Source organism: Carya illinoinensis, chromosome 3 (genome assembly GCF_018687715.1).
Source record: "Carya illinoinensis cultivar Pawnee chromosome 3, C.illinoinensisPawnee_v1, whole genome shotgun sequence".
Classification (NCBI taxonomy): Eukaryota; Viridiplantae; Streptophyta; class Magnoliopsida; order Fagales; family Juglandaceae; genus Carya; species Carya illinoinensis.
The window spans coordinates 15,326,327-15,342,209 of NC_056754.1; the positions used below are offsets into that span (position 1 = coordinate 15,326,327).

At 37.2% G+C, this 15,883-nt stretch overlaps 1 protein-coding gene across 1 annotated transcript; it reads right to left on the reverse strand.

Moving 5' to 3' along the window:
- Positions 1-9,510: 9,510 nt before the first annotated feature.
- On the reverse strand, positions 9,511-12,098 carry LOC122303446 (G-type lectin S-receptor-like serine/threonine-protein kinase LECRK3). The gene has a single exon (XM_043115225.1). It carries the CDS (start codon positions 11,972-11,974, stop codon positions 9,659-9,661), a length of 2,316 nt encoding a protein of 771 aa, XP_042971159.1. The 5' UTR covers positions 11,975-12,098; the 3' UTR covers positions 9,511-9,658.
- Positions 12,099-15,883: the final 3,785 nt, after the last annotated feature.

Below are 15,883 nucleotides of genomic sequence, written 5' to 3' on the forward strand. Positions count from 1 at the left end.
AAAAGGTTATGGTAACATTCCTAATATGGACAAAAAAGCAGCTAAAAGGGCATGAAAGGTGGATTATGTAAACAAAGGCATAAAGCAAATTAAATTAAGTGGTTTAATATATTGGACAGATAGAGCAGTCCATAAAAAACAAAAAAAAATAAGTACAAAAATAAGGGATAAACCAATGCTATATAGAATATTTTTAACTGATACCTGTTTGGGGCAAGATCGTGAAAAGTTAACGACGGAGTTTTACTATTATATGCTGGTAATTATAGAACCAATGGAAGGATAAATCGAGCTAAAAGGAGGTGGTATTGGACAATAGAGATAACGTTACAAAATAATATTGGAATGTTTATCAAGATGGATTTTGATAAATCGTCATAATAGGGCATGGAATGGATATGGTTGAAAATTAGGCATTCTTTAATACTGGTACCAAAGGCCACTATGAACACCGTGGCTGACTATTGCCTATGTGAACACGAGTATCCACAACCAATTTTCCAAAAGATTCCCAATTAACGAGTGACGATGGTATTATGTTAACACATCTTTGCAACATCTTTACTTTCCCCTTGTTAACACAACTTCTTACCCCGACGCACATTTCATCTAGAGTAAACCACTATGGACATAACAATGATTGAAATTCACAATTGTTTATGTATAATGGAAAATAAAGAGAACATTCTTGCAAAGACTAATGTTAATTTAATTGAGTTCATAGAAATAGTAGCCTTGCACTATTAAATGGAACTAGCGCGTGACTCTTCTAAGTACATTATACATACAGCGTATACGGTATGTGACATACAAGGATATCATTTCCTCATCCAATATATGTCGAATAGTTCTCTCATTTTTTGATGAGAGAACTATAATTAAGATGTTAACAAAGTGGTGTCTATAAAGGGCATGTGGATAACTTTTAGCTATCTGAGATAAAAAGTTATTTACATTTCAGCAATGTTAGACGAATGGTGTCCAAAGGTGAGAAGCAATACAAAAAAAACATTTGGGTCCCACAAAATGTATTTTTTTAATCTCTAAGAGGTTGTACGTAACATTGAACACAGCGTACGAACAACTTAAAGCCAAATCTTTTCAGCAAAGTTCATCATCTTTTGAATTTCCCAATGCCGTATTTAAATATTTGGGGACAAATGTGTATGTTAAATATTCGGACACAAATGTGTCAATGTGAGAAGGTTGTTCACGAAATTACAGTAGGATATAATAATTCTAGGTTAAAATGTTTATTATTTAGTTGCCATATAGCATGTTCTCAAGCAGCCCTATACATGTGTAGCATACATTGGCAGGTTAAATTTGAACAAAGTATATACGTGACCACTACAGTTTAATGCCAATCACTTATTGCTGGGCCAGCCCTATTAAAATACATCAGTTATATATTATAACTTGAGATACAGCTTGGATGTAAAAAAGTGTTAAATGGCCAAGGAACACCGTATGCGGGAAAGGAAATCCCAAATTTCCACTGGCGGGATTTTAACTTTGGACTGCAGGACTGACCTCGCGCCAGTCTCTGAGCATGAAGTGACAAAAGGTATAGCCATGTACACATCATTTGCGTGTGGCTACCAAAGGGAAGAGTGATTGTGAGACAAGTAGCTCTGGTTCCAGAAGGATGAGGAAATAATCCCTGGTGGAGTTGGGTTATAGTCATCTGCAAGTCCCTCACAGGATTCTATCACTCACATAGCGGGTGAAGGAAAACTCACCTTTCAGAAAGTCACCACACAGCTCACCACTTCGCTGCCAAACTAACCAACAGAGGCAAGATAAGGTAAACCCTTCTTTAACCCATCTGCTGGCACATCTTTACTTTCATCTTTATGCAAAGTCATACGTTATTTCTGGTTTTTCTGTGGGACATATAATGTTCATAATGATCTGATATTGAAGTTAAAAGTCAGCATATCCCCTTGATTTAATACATGAAAGTGGTGTGTTTCAGTCCAGACTTGTCATATTTGGTAGGAACCAGGATCGATATTGAGGCCAAAAAAATAGATACATGGGTTTGCATATAAGGGTTCATATTTGAGAACCCTATATGAAAAAAATGGACATGGGTTGTTGACGATGTTGGTAAGAATAGTGAGGAAAGCACAGTAGCAGCAGAACAAGTGGTGAGGTGTTGAGAAATCAGTCCATTTAAAGAGCGTAATATTTGTTGAAGCATAATATTGAAGTCCAAAAAATGTATGTTGGCAAAAAAGCTTAAGTTCTTTTTTGCTGCAAACAACTTAAAAGGAGACATTAATACAGAAATAACATGATGTGGAGTTGTAACTTCCTGCTATTTCAGTTGGAGGATAGTGATTAGCACTGGGTCAACATGTTTAATGTTGACCCAGGGTTGATATTCCTTTGACTGCAATGTGTTAACTATGTTTAAAGTGATAAGATGGAACCACTGATGAGTAAACATATCTGGACTATGAGGGAAATTCCTCATAGTCCATAATTTCAAAATTATCCAGAATAGATGATAGATATTTGTTAGGGAAAGTTGTAGGGAAAGTATTTCCCTTTGTTGCAGACAATATCTTTCAATTCCCTAACAGTTTTATTCATTTAGCAAGAAAAAAACTGGTAGGCACTTAGGTGCATTGTATTTTGTACGTCTATGAGGAACTGCAGCATGTTTCCAGGCACATTCAAACATCCTTACATACTTGGAACAATTAATGGTGGGGTATTAGGAGTAGATGAAGTTAGGAAAAAGTTACAATCATGAATATGGTGGTGACTGAAATTGTTATGAAAACCTGGATAAATATAAACAAAGTGATTGCTGTACCACTAATATGGGAATATACATAGTAGGCAGTAATGGTGACATCTGTAAAAAGAGGCCGGAGGGGAAGAATTAGACATGGACGTCCACTCATAGCATCAAGCCAACCTGATGAAGCTCCAGAATTGGTGCCTCCAACAAGGAGACTAAGAGATTACGTCAATCCCATTATTAATGCCTCAGCCCATGCAGTACCAACAGAAGGGTTGAATAATCCAGAATTGGTGGCTCCGAGAAGGAGCTTAAGAGATGAGGAGGATCAAAGGCTTGATGCCTCACGGGAAGCAGTACCAGCAGGGGGGGTTGAGGAGTCCATCCAAACTGATCAACATGAAGTAAATGAGGGGGATAACACCACAGGTTTGGTTGTTACATGTCATATAATAACTGGATATGTATCTGTACATAAACTCTCAGCTATTCAAATTTGGTATTTTTTTTATTTTACATTAACTAACAGCTTTATTAACATGGTGGTTACAGTTCAAGCCATAAAAAAACGAGGCCGCGGCCCAGCTAAGGGTACAACATTTGAAAGGTTACGAAAGATTGGTAAGATACCTTTAATTATAAAGGATGGGCATAGAGGCCCATCATGTGAGAATGCGACAATATTCACCAGTCGGGTGAGCTGGATTATAAGAGTACATGCGGATATGAGACATGCAAGTTGGCGTGAGGTAGATGACAAGGAGAAGCACGAGCTCATCAATCGTGTTAAAGCAAGGGTCAATTGCCATATGCCAATTGGTTGATATTAATGATTTCAAAAGGTTGTATTTGAGGATGACAAATTTGATGTTTAATGATACAATATTTCCAAGCAGGCTGATTTCGTGTTGGATTGGAGTAGAGACAACCATCGCGAAGCTGTAGTCAACACACTAGCTGATAGGTACAACGCTTACCACTATGAATTACACAAGCACTACAAGAAATTTGCATCGCATGAGGAGGCATTAGCTGGTCGGAAGGAATGGGTGGAGCCACATGTATGGGAGTGGCTATGTCAAATGTGGGCCAGCCCCAAATTCAAGGTGAGTACCACTAGTGTTTAAGCCTGAATGTCAAATGGGAATTAATGTTTTTGGCTGTTTTTGGAGGTTTTTGGCTATGACAACAGCATATATAGTGGTTTTTGGCTCCAAAACCACTGAGTGTATAATAGTCATACATTCAGTCCATTGAGTACATAAGGGTAGCAGAATAACAATGTTTAAATTGAACTTTCTTTCAGGAACAGTCTCGTAGGAACAGCAATAATAGGAAAAAGCAGAAGGTTAGACATACAAGTGGGAGAAAATCTTTCGTTAGGCTGATGGAAGAGAGGGTAAGACGTCACATCTTGGATAGTGTGTTAACAGTTTTGAGTTGAAGTTGTTGAGAGTTAATTAAGTATCATTTTATTTGAAGGGTGAGGAGCCAAGGAACATGATTGAATTTTACAAAGAAACACACTGGTCAAATAAGAAGGGCAAATTTATCAATGTAGCAAGTGAACACAACTATGTGAGTTAGTTCCACTGTAACTGATTTTTTAATTACATAATGGTGTTACTTTTCTTATTTTTATGTTAACTGAGAAATGCATTTATTTGTCATTTCAGAATCTGATGCTAGAGAGGTTGAATGAGAAAGAAACTGGAGAGGATGTTGAGGAGATTGCAGGTGATGTGTTCAAGGAGGTGTTGGGGTTCAAATCTGGCTATGCAATTGACCTGGGGCACTCAGTCATACCTGAGCCCTCCCCGTTCTTGAGAAATAACAAGGCATTTAAACGTATGGCTGAAGAGAATGAAAGGAACAAGGAATGTGCAGACTTGTATAAGAGTAAACTAGAAGCAATTATGGGTGATATGGCTGAGCTGCGCAAACAGTTTTCTGAGCATGACAAACAAATCATGGCCATGTCATCACAGTTGGGGTCAAGTAGGGAGTCTCAAGAAGAGACTCAACGAGATGCATAACATCTCAACTAAATATTATAATTTTTTGAAGAAGGTCATGGGACTTTTTGTGTTTTATGTTCCCCCTATTGGAAATGGCAACTGGTAAAAAGTGAAAAGTTTTGATGCACTAGGTGTGGTGGGCAGGTTATTAGGTCATGTTTTTTGGAAAAAGGGTTTTGGGTTGTAGGATGTAAGTGGCGCCAGATTTTGTTTTGGGAATATTATAACCGGGTATAATATCAGTCAAGTGGTTGCAATTTCTGTTTGGTGGTCAAAGAGGATTTGGAAATCTGTTGCAGCTTTTGAGTGAGTATCCAATTGAATTATAGTTGAGAAGTAGTTATAAATGGAAGGCTGGTGTATAAACCTATTACCTGAGTAGGTACATATTATAATACACAATTTTTGTCATGCAGGGAAAAATTCAGATTGCATCTTACTGGATCTGCATTCTTTGGTGTTAGAGCAGGGTGCATATAACTGTGATGGCAACAGTTTAAATCATGCACAGAAGGCATTTCAGAGGTTTATCAGACAGGCAACCATGCTGATCTTGTTTGCAGAATAACTGATAGGGACTAGTTCCACACACTGTGACGGTAAATAATACCCACCTCATATATTCTTTGGTGAATTCAATGTGATTATGCTGATAAGACAATTATGTGATGATGTTGTTATTGTTTCATCAGGGTAGACCACATGTTTGTTTAAAACTTTAACTGATTGGGTTGTTGTTCAGGGGATGAAAGAGTAATTAGCTGGAGGTTTAAAAAATTATTGCAGACTGATGCATAGAGAAGCTATTGGATTAACCAATGCAAGTTGGCTGGAAACAATGAGTAGATAATTATTGACAACTTTGTATTAAATCTGTTTAATAGAAATAGATTTGGGGTATACCTCAACTTGTTTAGTTAAAATGAAACACTTAGATTGAAATATAACGAAAGTGAAGAAGTGGTTATGCAGTTCTAAATCGATAATAATTTGTTATTATCGATTGTGAAGGTATGCTGCCCAGAACCTTAGTATTTCAGCTGTACCACACTCCCTAGTTGGGATGAGAGTTGGGAGCTTATAAGTTCACCGTGCATTAACTGATCTCTTAATGGTACCAGCAGTTTGGTTAGGATTGGTATACAAGTTTAGTTACTTTGCCTGAAATGCCATCATTGGGCATCTTGCCTCCTATTTATGCAATCAGCTTCAGATCCAAATGAAGCTGATTGCTTGGGTTTTGAGTTATAAGATGACCAAAATGGCAAAACATGTGGACATGGTATTCCTTGAAGCAAAGGTGTTGACACAGTTTTGTAGATTGAGATATGTTCAATGTACATATCTACTCATTAATTTGGAATTGATCACACTTGTAAATTACCATCGGGGATATTACAAAGAAATAACTCAGCTTTTAACAGTATCAATAGGGAAAGATGAGAGATTCTAACTTTTGAGTTAGAAAGCAGTTCAGAATTCAAGTTATTTTCATAGTATAACTTGAATTGATTGACAAGTAATAATCAATTATTAGCAGAAGAAAATTACTTTCACTAAATAGGTCCGGTTTTGGCATATTACCCAAGCATCATCAATATAAACATGTCAATTATAGCAACACAAAACAGGTAGGTACTTAAATAACTTTAAATAACGGTGGTGTAGCTCATTGTATCCAGGTAACGTTAGAAGGTAATTGGGCACTCTGTGCTATAAGCTGACCATTGTTTCCAAATTAAAGTATTGGGTGTCAATATTTCAATTTTCTGCTTTGAATTGTTGGATAACTTAATGTCATGGCCGCAAATATAGACATTTTTCAGCTACCATGGGATTACATTCAAACATCCCTGGGTGAAATATTGGACATGACCAATCATCACACTAATAAATATATGTGGATAGATGAGGATTAAATTATATTATTTGTTGAAGTTTGATTGTAGTCAGTTGGACTTTGAGATGAGTCATAACATCATGTATACACCATTTTCAGGTCTTCTTCATGCAGATAGTGGGAAAATTGTGGACATGGAGAGGCAGTAGGGATAAGCTGGTGTTGCATTTCAACTGGTGAGATCAACCTGGATAATCTGACAAATGAAGGAAATGGAGATATCTGATTACTTAAATTTGGAGGAAGTTGAACCTGAAAGTGTATGCATGTAGAACAGGAATTGTTAGCTGGTTGTGTAAATGTATGTAGTTGTAATCATGTATGTGACCCTCTTCTCCTTCCCACTACAGTTGACATTAATGTATCATTTCCATTTCCATCAATGAATATGGGAACTAAGGCCTGAATGTTGTCAACATATATATAGGAATTATGTTATATGTATGTTGTGAGTAGTGTTTATTCTAATTTTGCTGCCTATCTCGATCATCATGGGTAACATGAATAATTGTGGGAATCACTATTAGGTTGACTACAATGTTTGAATCAGCAGATGACACAGGGACCATTCCATGTAAATGTAGGGATTTACATGGAACTCGGTTGTGGGGAAAAAGTCATGCAGGGTTGATTTAATACACATCTCCTACAGGGCCACTTCATGGAAAAAACATTGTTCCTACGGGTTCAGATTTGTGGGGAACCATCCGGTTTATGCCTGGTATTCGACTAAGTAGCCACAAGCCCTACTCATGGCAGTTAACTAATTCCCACCGAAACTATCATGGGTAATGGATAAGGGATCAAGTGGAAAATGGTAATATCTATTTCTCACCAAATGAGTAGTGGCTAATATCTATACCCACAAGCAATGGTGGTGTTTAGCATCTTTACCCACGATCTCCTCTGGTGGAATAAAATAGCTATTCCCATGAGTTGCTATGGTGGGACTTGTTCCATGCTGGTTGGTGCTTGCTCCTTTACCCACGAGTCGCCCTGGTGGTTGAAACCGCTCTACCCAGGAGTTGCCATGGTGGCATATTGTTACATTGCACACGAGTTGGTGTGGTGGCAGTGATACCTTTAACCACGACAACATATGATGGGAATTCTTCACGTTAGCCACGGTTTCCAGTCATGGCATTATCCCTTTTACCAACCAAATTGTGTACCATTACCATCAATATTTCCCACGAGAATACAATCTTTTGACATGGAATATGTCGTGATTAAAAATAGAGAGTCCCCACCAATTAAAGTCATCATGGCAAATACAACTATTTGCGGCGAATTATACGCCACGAGAGCCCCACGGGTAGAATTTGTGGGAAAAAAACATTAGCCACAAAACTTGGATTTTTCCCCACGAATACCCTCCTTGGGGAAATGCCAAATTTCTTGTAGTGTGTTTTGGATTGTTTGTTGAAAAGACACTTCATATTCCTCGTCTTTGGATAAAGCTTACTCTTGTAACAGGATATACAATAGGGGAGTCCAGGATCCCTTACACATAAGACGTCGTCGCAAAATATCCACTACTCTTTAAAAAGGTTTCAAATGGCTTTTGTGCAGGGCGCTAGAATAAAAATAAATGAAGACTTGTGGGCTATGTAAGTTCCAGGTGATTTTCAAGGGTAGTTGTGGTTTGTGGGAGGCAATCGGTCCCTTTGTCAACATGTTTTTTCATGTATAAAAGTGTGTTAGCTCTTGATTTCTGGAAAGTGGTAAAATAGATGGTAAATTATTCTGATCATATTTTCTTTGGCTTCCGAGTTGCTTGAAAAACTATCCTAGTGCATCTAGATGATGCGCTAGTCGTGGTATTGAACAAGGCATTCGTCATGTTGCATTGTAAGACGAAAGATACCCGTTGAGTGATCAGTTTCTGAAATACTAGCCAATAGTTTTTTACATGCTAAGAGACGTGTCTATGTCCATAAAACTACAGAGTACAGCGAACGTACAAAAATAATACTATATATATATATATCTTAAACCCTAATTAGCATGCTGAGTTGGTTCAAGAGCCATATGTCAGACATTTTTAAAAAGTAAATTATGAATGTATGGCCATCAAGCCATTATGCTTTATATTTTCAATAATCTCAATATTGACTTTTCTAAAATAGTTTATTCTCTCCAATATTTACTTATTTATCAATCGTTGTGAACGCATTTAATTGCCAAATTACTTTTCCCTAACTGCATTTGGAATTTAAATAGAAATAAATGTTAAAGAAACCTCTCGAAGCTGCCCCTATGCATCCATCTTACATATCATGTATTGGATTGTCCCTTATCGATTATAAAAGGAGTTGGTGGTCAGTTTATAAGTGTGAGGAATAACCTCACCTCTTGAGCTAGCTTTTAGGTAGAAAGAGGCCCAAAACTAGGGTTGTGCAAATTTTCGAATGTTCCGACTCCATCCAACCTCTGCTCCGACGTTGGAGTTAGAGTGTTCGGAAATCAGAGTCGGAATCGGAATAGTTTCAAAATTTTAAATGGAATTCAGAGTCGAAGTCCTTTCAGAGTCGGAGTCAGAGCCAAATTTTACCTCCTAATAGGTTCACACAAGTTCCCACATATGCAAATTTGAGTCCATTAACTAGTTAGTATATAACCGATTTACTAGTTAGTACAAGTTCATAAGTTAATATTGGTACACTAAATGTATAAATACTGTCATTTTAACTGCAACCTTATAAGATATTAATGTTAATTTATAAATTACTTGTAACACGTTATACTTATAACCAATTAATTAGCTAATGTTGTTTGTGTTTTTATATGATGCCAGCATTCTCTCTGAAATCTAGCATTTTCCAGAAAAAGCATAATTTCTTCGCTTAAACAATTAAGATTGGAAAAACAGGTGCCACTATTCTTCTGTAAAACATTTAGGAAAAACTAGAAGTGGAACTTGTAGGAAAAACTACACTTCGACGTAGAAACTACGAGGCAAAGTCAGTGGAGAGCTAATCTAGCCTAAATCACACTGAAAAAAGAAGTAGGACTTGGAGGGGTTGGAATATCTACTGTACCTTCCAGCATAAGTAGAACTTTCTTCATCGAGGGCCGGAGTGATGGCTCATCCTGAATGCACCAAAGTCCTAATTTAATCATTCTCTCCAACTGTTTCTTGTCAACCTCATCATTTGGCCCGACTAATTGCTCCAAGTCGCCAGCCTCGAAACAGTGGTAGACCCAGTCTACAAGAATAGCTCTATCCTCTGGTACGCTATTATCCATACTCTTTCGTCGACAGATGACCTCCAACAACACAATTCCATAGCTGTAAACATCTGCTTTGACTGTGACGGGTAGTTTCCGATGCCACTCCGGTGCAACATACCCCCTTGTCCCTCTAATGCCCGTAAAGGTTCTAGTTTGGTCTGGCTTCAGTAGCTTTGCCAATCCAAAATCAGAGATTTTTGCTCGCCCGTAATCATCCATGAGAATGTTCTGGGGTTTTATGTCACAGTGAATGATTTGTCGCTCGCACTCTTCGTGGAGATAAAGGATTCCTCTTGCTATGTCGCGAGCAATTCCCATTCTTTCTTCCCAACAAGGTTGTTTTTCTGGTGTGAAAAGTATATTTGCGAGTGATCCATTGCACATGTACTCGTATACCAAAAGCCTATGACTTCCCTCATGACAATATCCAAGTAGACAGACCAGATTTCGGTGATGCGTTCTCCCGATCACTTTCATCTCAGTCTGGAACTCTATTTCCCCTTCAGCCAACACTTTTTCCAGCCTCTTCACTGCCACAACCTTCTGGCCATTCAGTATTGCCCCTTTGTAAACCGTGCCAAATGATCCTCTTCCAACCTCTTCCCTAAAGCCATCGGTAGCTTTCTCAAGTTCTAGATAAGTAAATCGTCGCAGAGCAACATCGTCGCTCAGTTCGACATTTCCATCAAACGGGAGTGTCCTATACCAGAAATGATATTTGTAGAGCACAATTCCGGAAACTACCGACATCATACATCCAAAAGTAAGAAAGACAGCACCAACAATTAGAATTACCAGTCGAAGGTCTTTCTGGTTGTCTTTTGGCATATCAGCGGGCATCGATTTGCCTACCTTGATGAAAGCTATGTTTGAATCAGTCAACTGCCTTCTCCCGTATCTCAATGGGAGCTTTTGTTTTCTGCACGTCCTGTCTTTGAATAGCGCAGCTTCACAGTTACAGTCCTCTAAGCAAGCTCGTTCGCAATCTTCTTTGATAGGAAATGACAAAACAGAATACGAAATATCCTCCCATACGGTATTAGCCAGTTCACGCATGGTGTATTCGTTATATTCATTCTTGCTATTGCAACTTGCAGCATTGAAATTTCTCTCACAGCCTGCAGTCCAGTTCCCCTGGTGTACCATCTCGAACCCTGGAAGACATACGCATTGAGCTTTATTGTCATTTAAAACACAATACCCGTTTAATCCACAGAGACCCTTGGGATCACACAAATCATAGGAAGATGACCATACATCTGACCAGTTTCCATTCTGTTTCAAGTCATACGAGTACAGTCGGAATATCCCATCTGCATCAATTCTCATAAGATAAATAGTTTCCTTTGTAGGATATCCCCCATCGGTTAGATTCTTAATGTTAGCACCAGTAGCGTTAAGCAAGTAGAGATGGCCGTCAGGACTAAAGTTTAGCGTTACGTTATCTCCCGTTCCTGGTGTCCCAGATCCATAATAAACATATGGAGTCATGTCGGGACTGCCCACCGGGAATTGAAGAAGGTGTCCATCACGTTGCATCTTAAGACGAAAGATACCCGTTGAGTGATCAGTTTCTGATATACTAGAAAACAGCTCCGTACCTGCTAAGAGACGTTGACCGGGTAAAAGGGAATCAGTCGGATGCTCAAAACTCTGCCACACTCTTTGTTGATCGGAATTATAAAGCACAAAATTTCCTGTATGAAGCATGGCAGCTGAAGTAGACCCAAGAGAATTAGCTATGATGATTGGCGTTTGCTCTGGTGTCGATTGCAGGACAAGCGTGCCATCCCCAGAAAAATTTAAGGTAGCACTGCTGGATACTGGAGGTCCATCACGATTTGCAGTCCAAACAACAGTTTTTTGAGGAATTCCAGCAAGAAAAATACCAACAGCGTAGCCATTGCCTTGCTGATAAAATCCAAAGGCGTAGAGACCAGAACGTGAAACCCACGTAGAGTTGATGCCGGGTGTTAGATAAGAGCCTCGGCTTATATTGGACTCCATTTGTTGCGCTGAAGCAGTACAAAATGCAGAGAGAAGGAGAAACGCAATGATAGAATCCATAACAAGAGAATGAGCTCTTTGTAACTTCTCTGTTCTCCTCTCTCTTGTTTCGTTAAATATGACTGCTTCTGCTCAAGATATCAGCCTATTTCAACGTCAACCCACAAGTCTACGAATCCATACGAGTCTACCAAGACAAATTCATAGCAATCTTGCCGACAACGTACTTGTGGGTTCATGCACGCAGGGCCTGCGACGTTTTTGACGAATTCAAAATGAGACATTGTTAATTTAGTGAATAAATATTATATTAAAGACTAAAATTAAAAAAAAAAAAAAAAAATCCATTCTTCTAATTTCGAGAACATATCTAAAACGTCATTATCTGAATATTTTGTGATATTTTAGATGTTTTTAAAAATTAAATTAATAATGTATGATCTCTACCCCGGACTGGATAAGATAATTGGCATGATCAAACAGAGGTTCACCTAAGGACTTGATAGACCAACCAAAAAATAAAAACATGAAAGTACAGCTTTTGATTGTTCAATATATTTGGTCCCCCGTTCCGTACCGGGGGTTGGGAGTGCAATATTCATGGTCATAAATTCGTAGGAACACCCAGCAAAACTTTGATCTGCCATTCAAATTTCAATGCAAATAAGAGATAATGCATATTTGGGTAATGAAATGAGATTAAAATTTTATAGATAATAATAAAATAATTTGTAAATAGTTTGACGATTTTTTAAAATCTAATAAAATATATAAATTCAAATTATTTTATGACTATTTATAAATTATTTCATTATTATTCAGTGTATTCACAAATTTTATGAGATATTTAATAGCTGAAACCATCTCTAAAAATAAATTCCAAGATCAAAGTTTACAAATAGTTGTTTCCTCTAATTTCAAAGGCGACTATTACGAGTCTACTTAGACAAGTCATAACAAACGTGAGGACTACGTTGTGACTTGTGGGTTCATGCACTACAGAAGATAATGGGATACATCTAAGGAATTGAAAGCTACCGGCCAACCAAAAAATAAAAACATGAAAAGTGAAAACTACACGTAGCCTTTGATTATTCAATATATTGTGTACACCTTCGCCCGTCCCAGAGGTTGGGAGGCATGGTCAAAAATTCAATATATTAGATATGTCCTGGTCTTTTTTCCCTGTCGTACTTTTATTTTAGGCTCATAAACGTCAAACGGATATGGGCCCTTGGATTGCTTCCGCCCAAAGCACCGTTAGTCGAAGTCCCTCCATACATAGAGGTAAGCAATCCTTCGAAGAGAAAAATTATTTGTAATTATGAATTATGTAATTGCTATATAATTATTTTTTTAAAAAATGAATAAAATATAGAATTTATATAAAAAAATTAATTTTTTAATAATAAGTTCTACTCTTTTTCAAAACGATTATACTGCATTTACATACTTCACGGTTGTATGTATGCTGGCTTATCTATATATGGGCCTTTTCAACACTTAAATTTGAGAGACGTGAGTTCAGATGTTGAGAAAAGCTCAAATTTACACCCTCCAATAAAAAGGACACGTAAGCTATCTAATATCTTTGCTAGCTATAGAACCAATTTCAGCTGATAAAACTCCCATAGCCTTTGCCCTCAAGCAGGAAGCTCTCTCTCTCTCTCTCTCTCTCTCTCTCTCTCTCTCTCTCTCTCTCTCTCTCTCTCACCATGTCTGCAACTAAACCTGAACGCAATGTTGCATCTCAATCAGGCATCAGTGTTCTGAATATTGCATAGTCCATCGACTCATTTTATCTCCTCATTTTCTAGCAACAAGTGAGATGGGTGTTCATTCGGGCCGGGTTTTTCCCAACTCAATCTGAAACCCAAATAACCGAGTTCTAGTTCCGATTTTTAGCTTGAGTGAAACTTGCTTTTCAAAACCTAGATGTACCCAGTTCGGGCCAGATATGAAGCCCGGGTTCTAGGTTTAAAACCCGATACCTTGGTTCATGTATTAAAAAAAAACTTAAACCTTATATAAAAAAAGTATTGATTTTTTTTTTTGTTTTGCATGCATTTATTTAAAAGTGTAATTAGTTGTTTCTAGATTTATTTATTTTTGACATAAATTTTACTTTTATATTTTAATATGTTTTTATTATTATAGACAATATTCAATGCATTAGTATTATGGTTTTCAATATGATTTCTTGAAAAAACTTTAATAAAATATAAACTTTTATATAAAAGAAAACTATGCTTCTCAACCACAATTTTTTCTTGAAAAGCATTGTTCTTGCTTCTTTTAGATGGTACCTCAAAGGTAGTGAAAAGAAGCCCGAAGTCTTAAGAGATGGAATATAAAAGTTGGTGATGGAAGATCATGCTACTAATTTTGTACTTCATATATTATAATTTTGTATTTTGTAATGTAATATATAAATACTAAACAGTGTAATATGTAGTGAATTGTATTGTTTTGCATGCACTTTACATGATGAATATTGGATTTTTTTTTAATTCTTTTACATGCATTTAGTTAAAAAGATATTTAGTTGTTTCCAATTTTACTTAATTTTTACTTAAAATTTAGTTTTCCATTTTGATATACTTTTATTATTATGGACAATGGTTAATGCATTAGTATTTTGGTTTTCAATGGTAGTGTGCATCCAGACCGGATTTTTTTCCAATCCGATCTAGAACCTAGAAATCTAGGCAGTTTTCGCCAGGATTGGACCTAGGTGGGTAAGCGCTGAATCCAAATCCGATTACGAATACCGGTTGTAATAGCCCCCCAAAAAAAAAAAAAAGGCCCCGCCCATGCGTAATGGCCCAGCCTCCCCAAGCCTTCTTCCTTCCTTTTCTCCCCCTTCCCATACCTTCTCAATTCTTCCTACAAATATCTTCACCCCCCCCCCCCATCTCATTGCCTCGTATCCCCCCCTCCCCCCCGCCCGCGCCAAAATCATATCATCTCTCCCTACCCTCCGTATTTTACTCTTCCTCTTCAATTCACAAACACAAACCCTCAATCTATTCTCTCTCTTTCTTGAACCACCATATCTATATCTCAAATTCTCTCTCTCTCTCTCTCTCTCTCTCTCTCTCTCTCTCTCTCTCTCTCTCTCTCTCTCTCTCTCTCTCTATATATATATATATATATATGTATCAATAATCCCCCCCCATCGTATACACACATACATATATATTATTTCCTTTTCTTTTTCTCTCTCTTTAAACAGTAAATAAATTCTCTCTATATATCTCTATATCATTAACCTCCTCTCACAGCCACTAGTATGTGTTGTTTCATGACCGCCAACGATAGTTTTAGGTAAACTCTCATCCTTGATAATTGGTTTATTTAAGTAATCTTGTAGATAAAGTTTGTAAATTTTGGAGTTGTGAATTGTTGAGAATATACCTAGTGTATTACATTGTTAGGGTGTATGGAATATGAAATTAATATTCAACCATGGGTGATGGGTATTACCTATTATTAATCTAAGTTATGTCTATGTTTTATGGGTGAGTATAGACATTATTTATGTTGGGTTATTAAGAAAATATAGGCACTTTACTTTCTGTCCCGAAGCTAAATTACAACCTAAAAATTTGGGAGTTTTTCCATTTTGAAGGATAACCTTTTAGAACAAGTTTAAACTCATGATGATTGAGGATTGTAGAAACTTTTAGAGTTAAGTGAGATAATTTTTAGAGTTGAAGTTGACTGATTATAATAACCTTGAAATAGGTTTCGAGTGACGTTGACAAAGGAATATCGTGACTATTTTAGGCATAAATCAAGGTAAGTGGCTCTTTAATGGATTTTTACAAAAAAGAAATGATTGGTTTGTTTGGAATGGTGCACTTTGGTTTTATAATTCAAACTTGAGTAAACTTCGGATTTGTGCACATTCATATGCTATTTTTGGCTTAGCTTGTGGGATTTGTGCAAATTTTGTGATGGTTGGAA

Coding starts and splice junctions, on each gene's coding strand:
- LOC122303446 (XM_043115225.1), bottom strand. CDS start 11,974: ATGGATTCTATCATTGCGTTTCTCCTTCTCTCTGCATTTTGTACTGCT.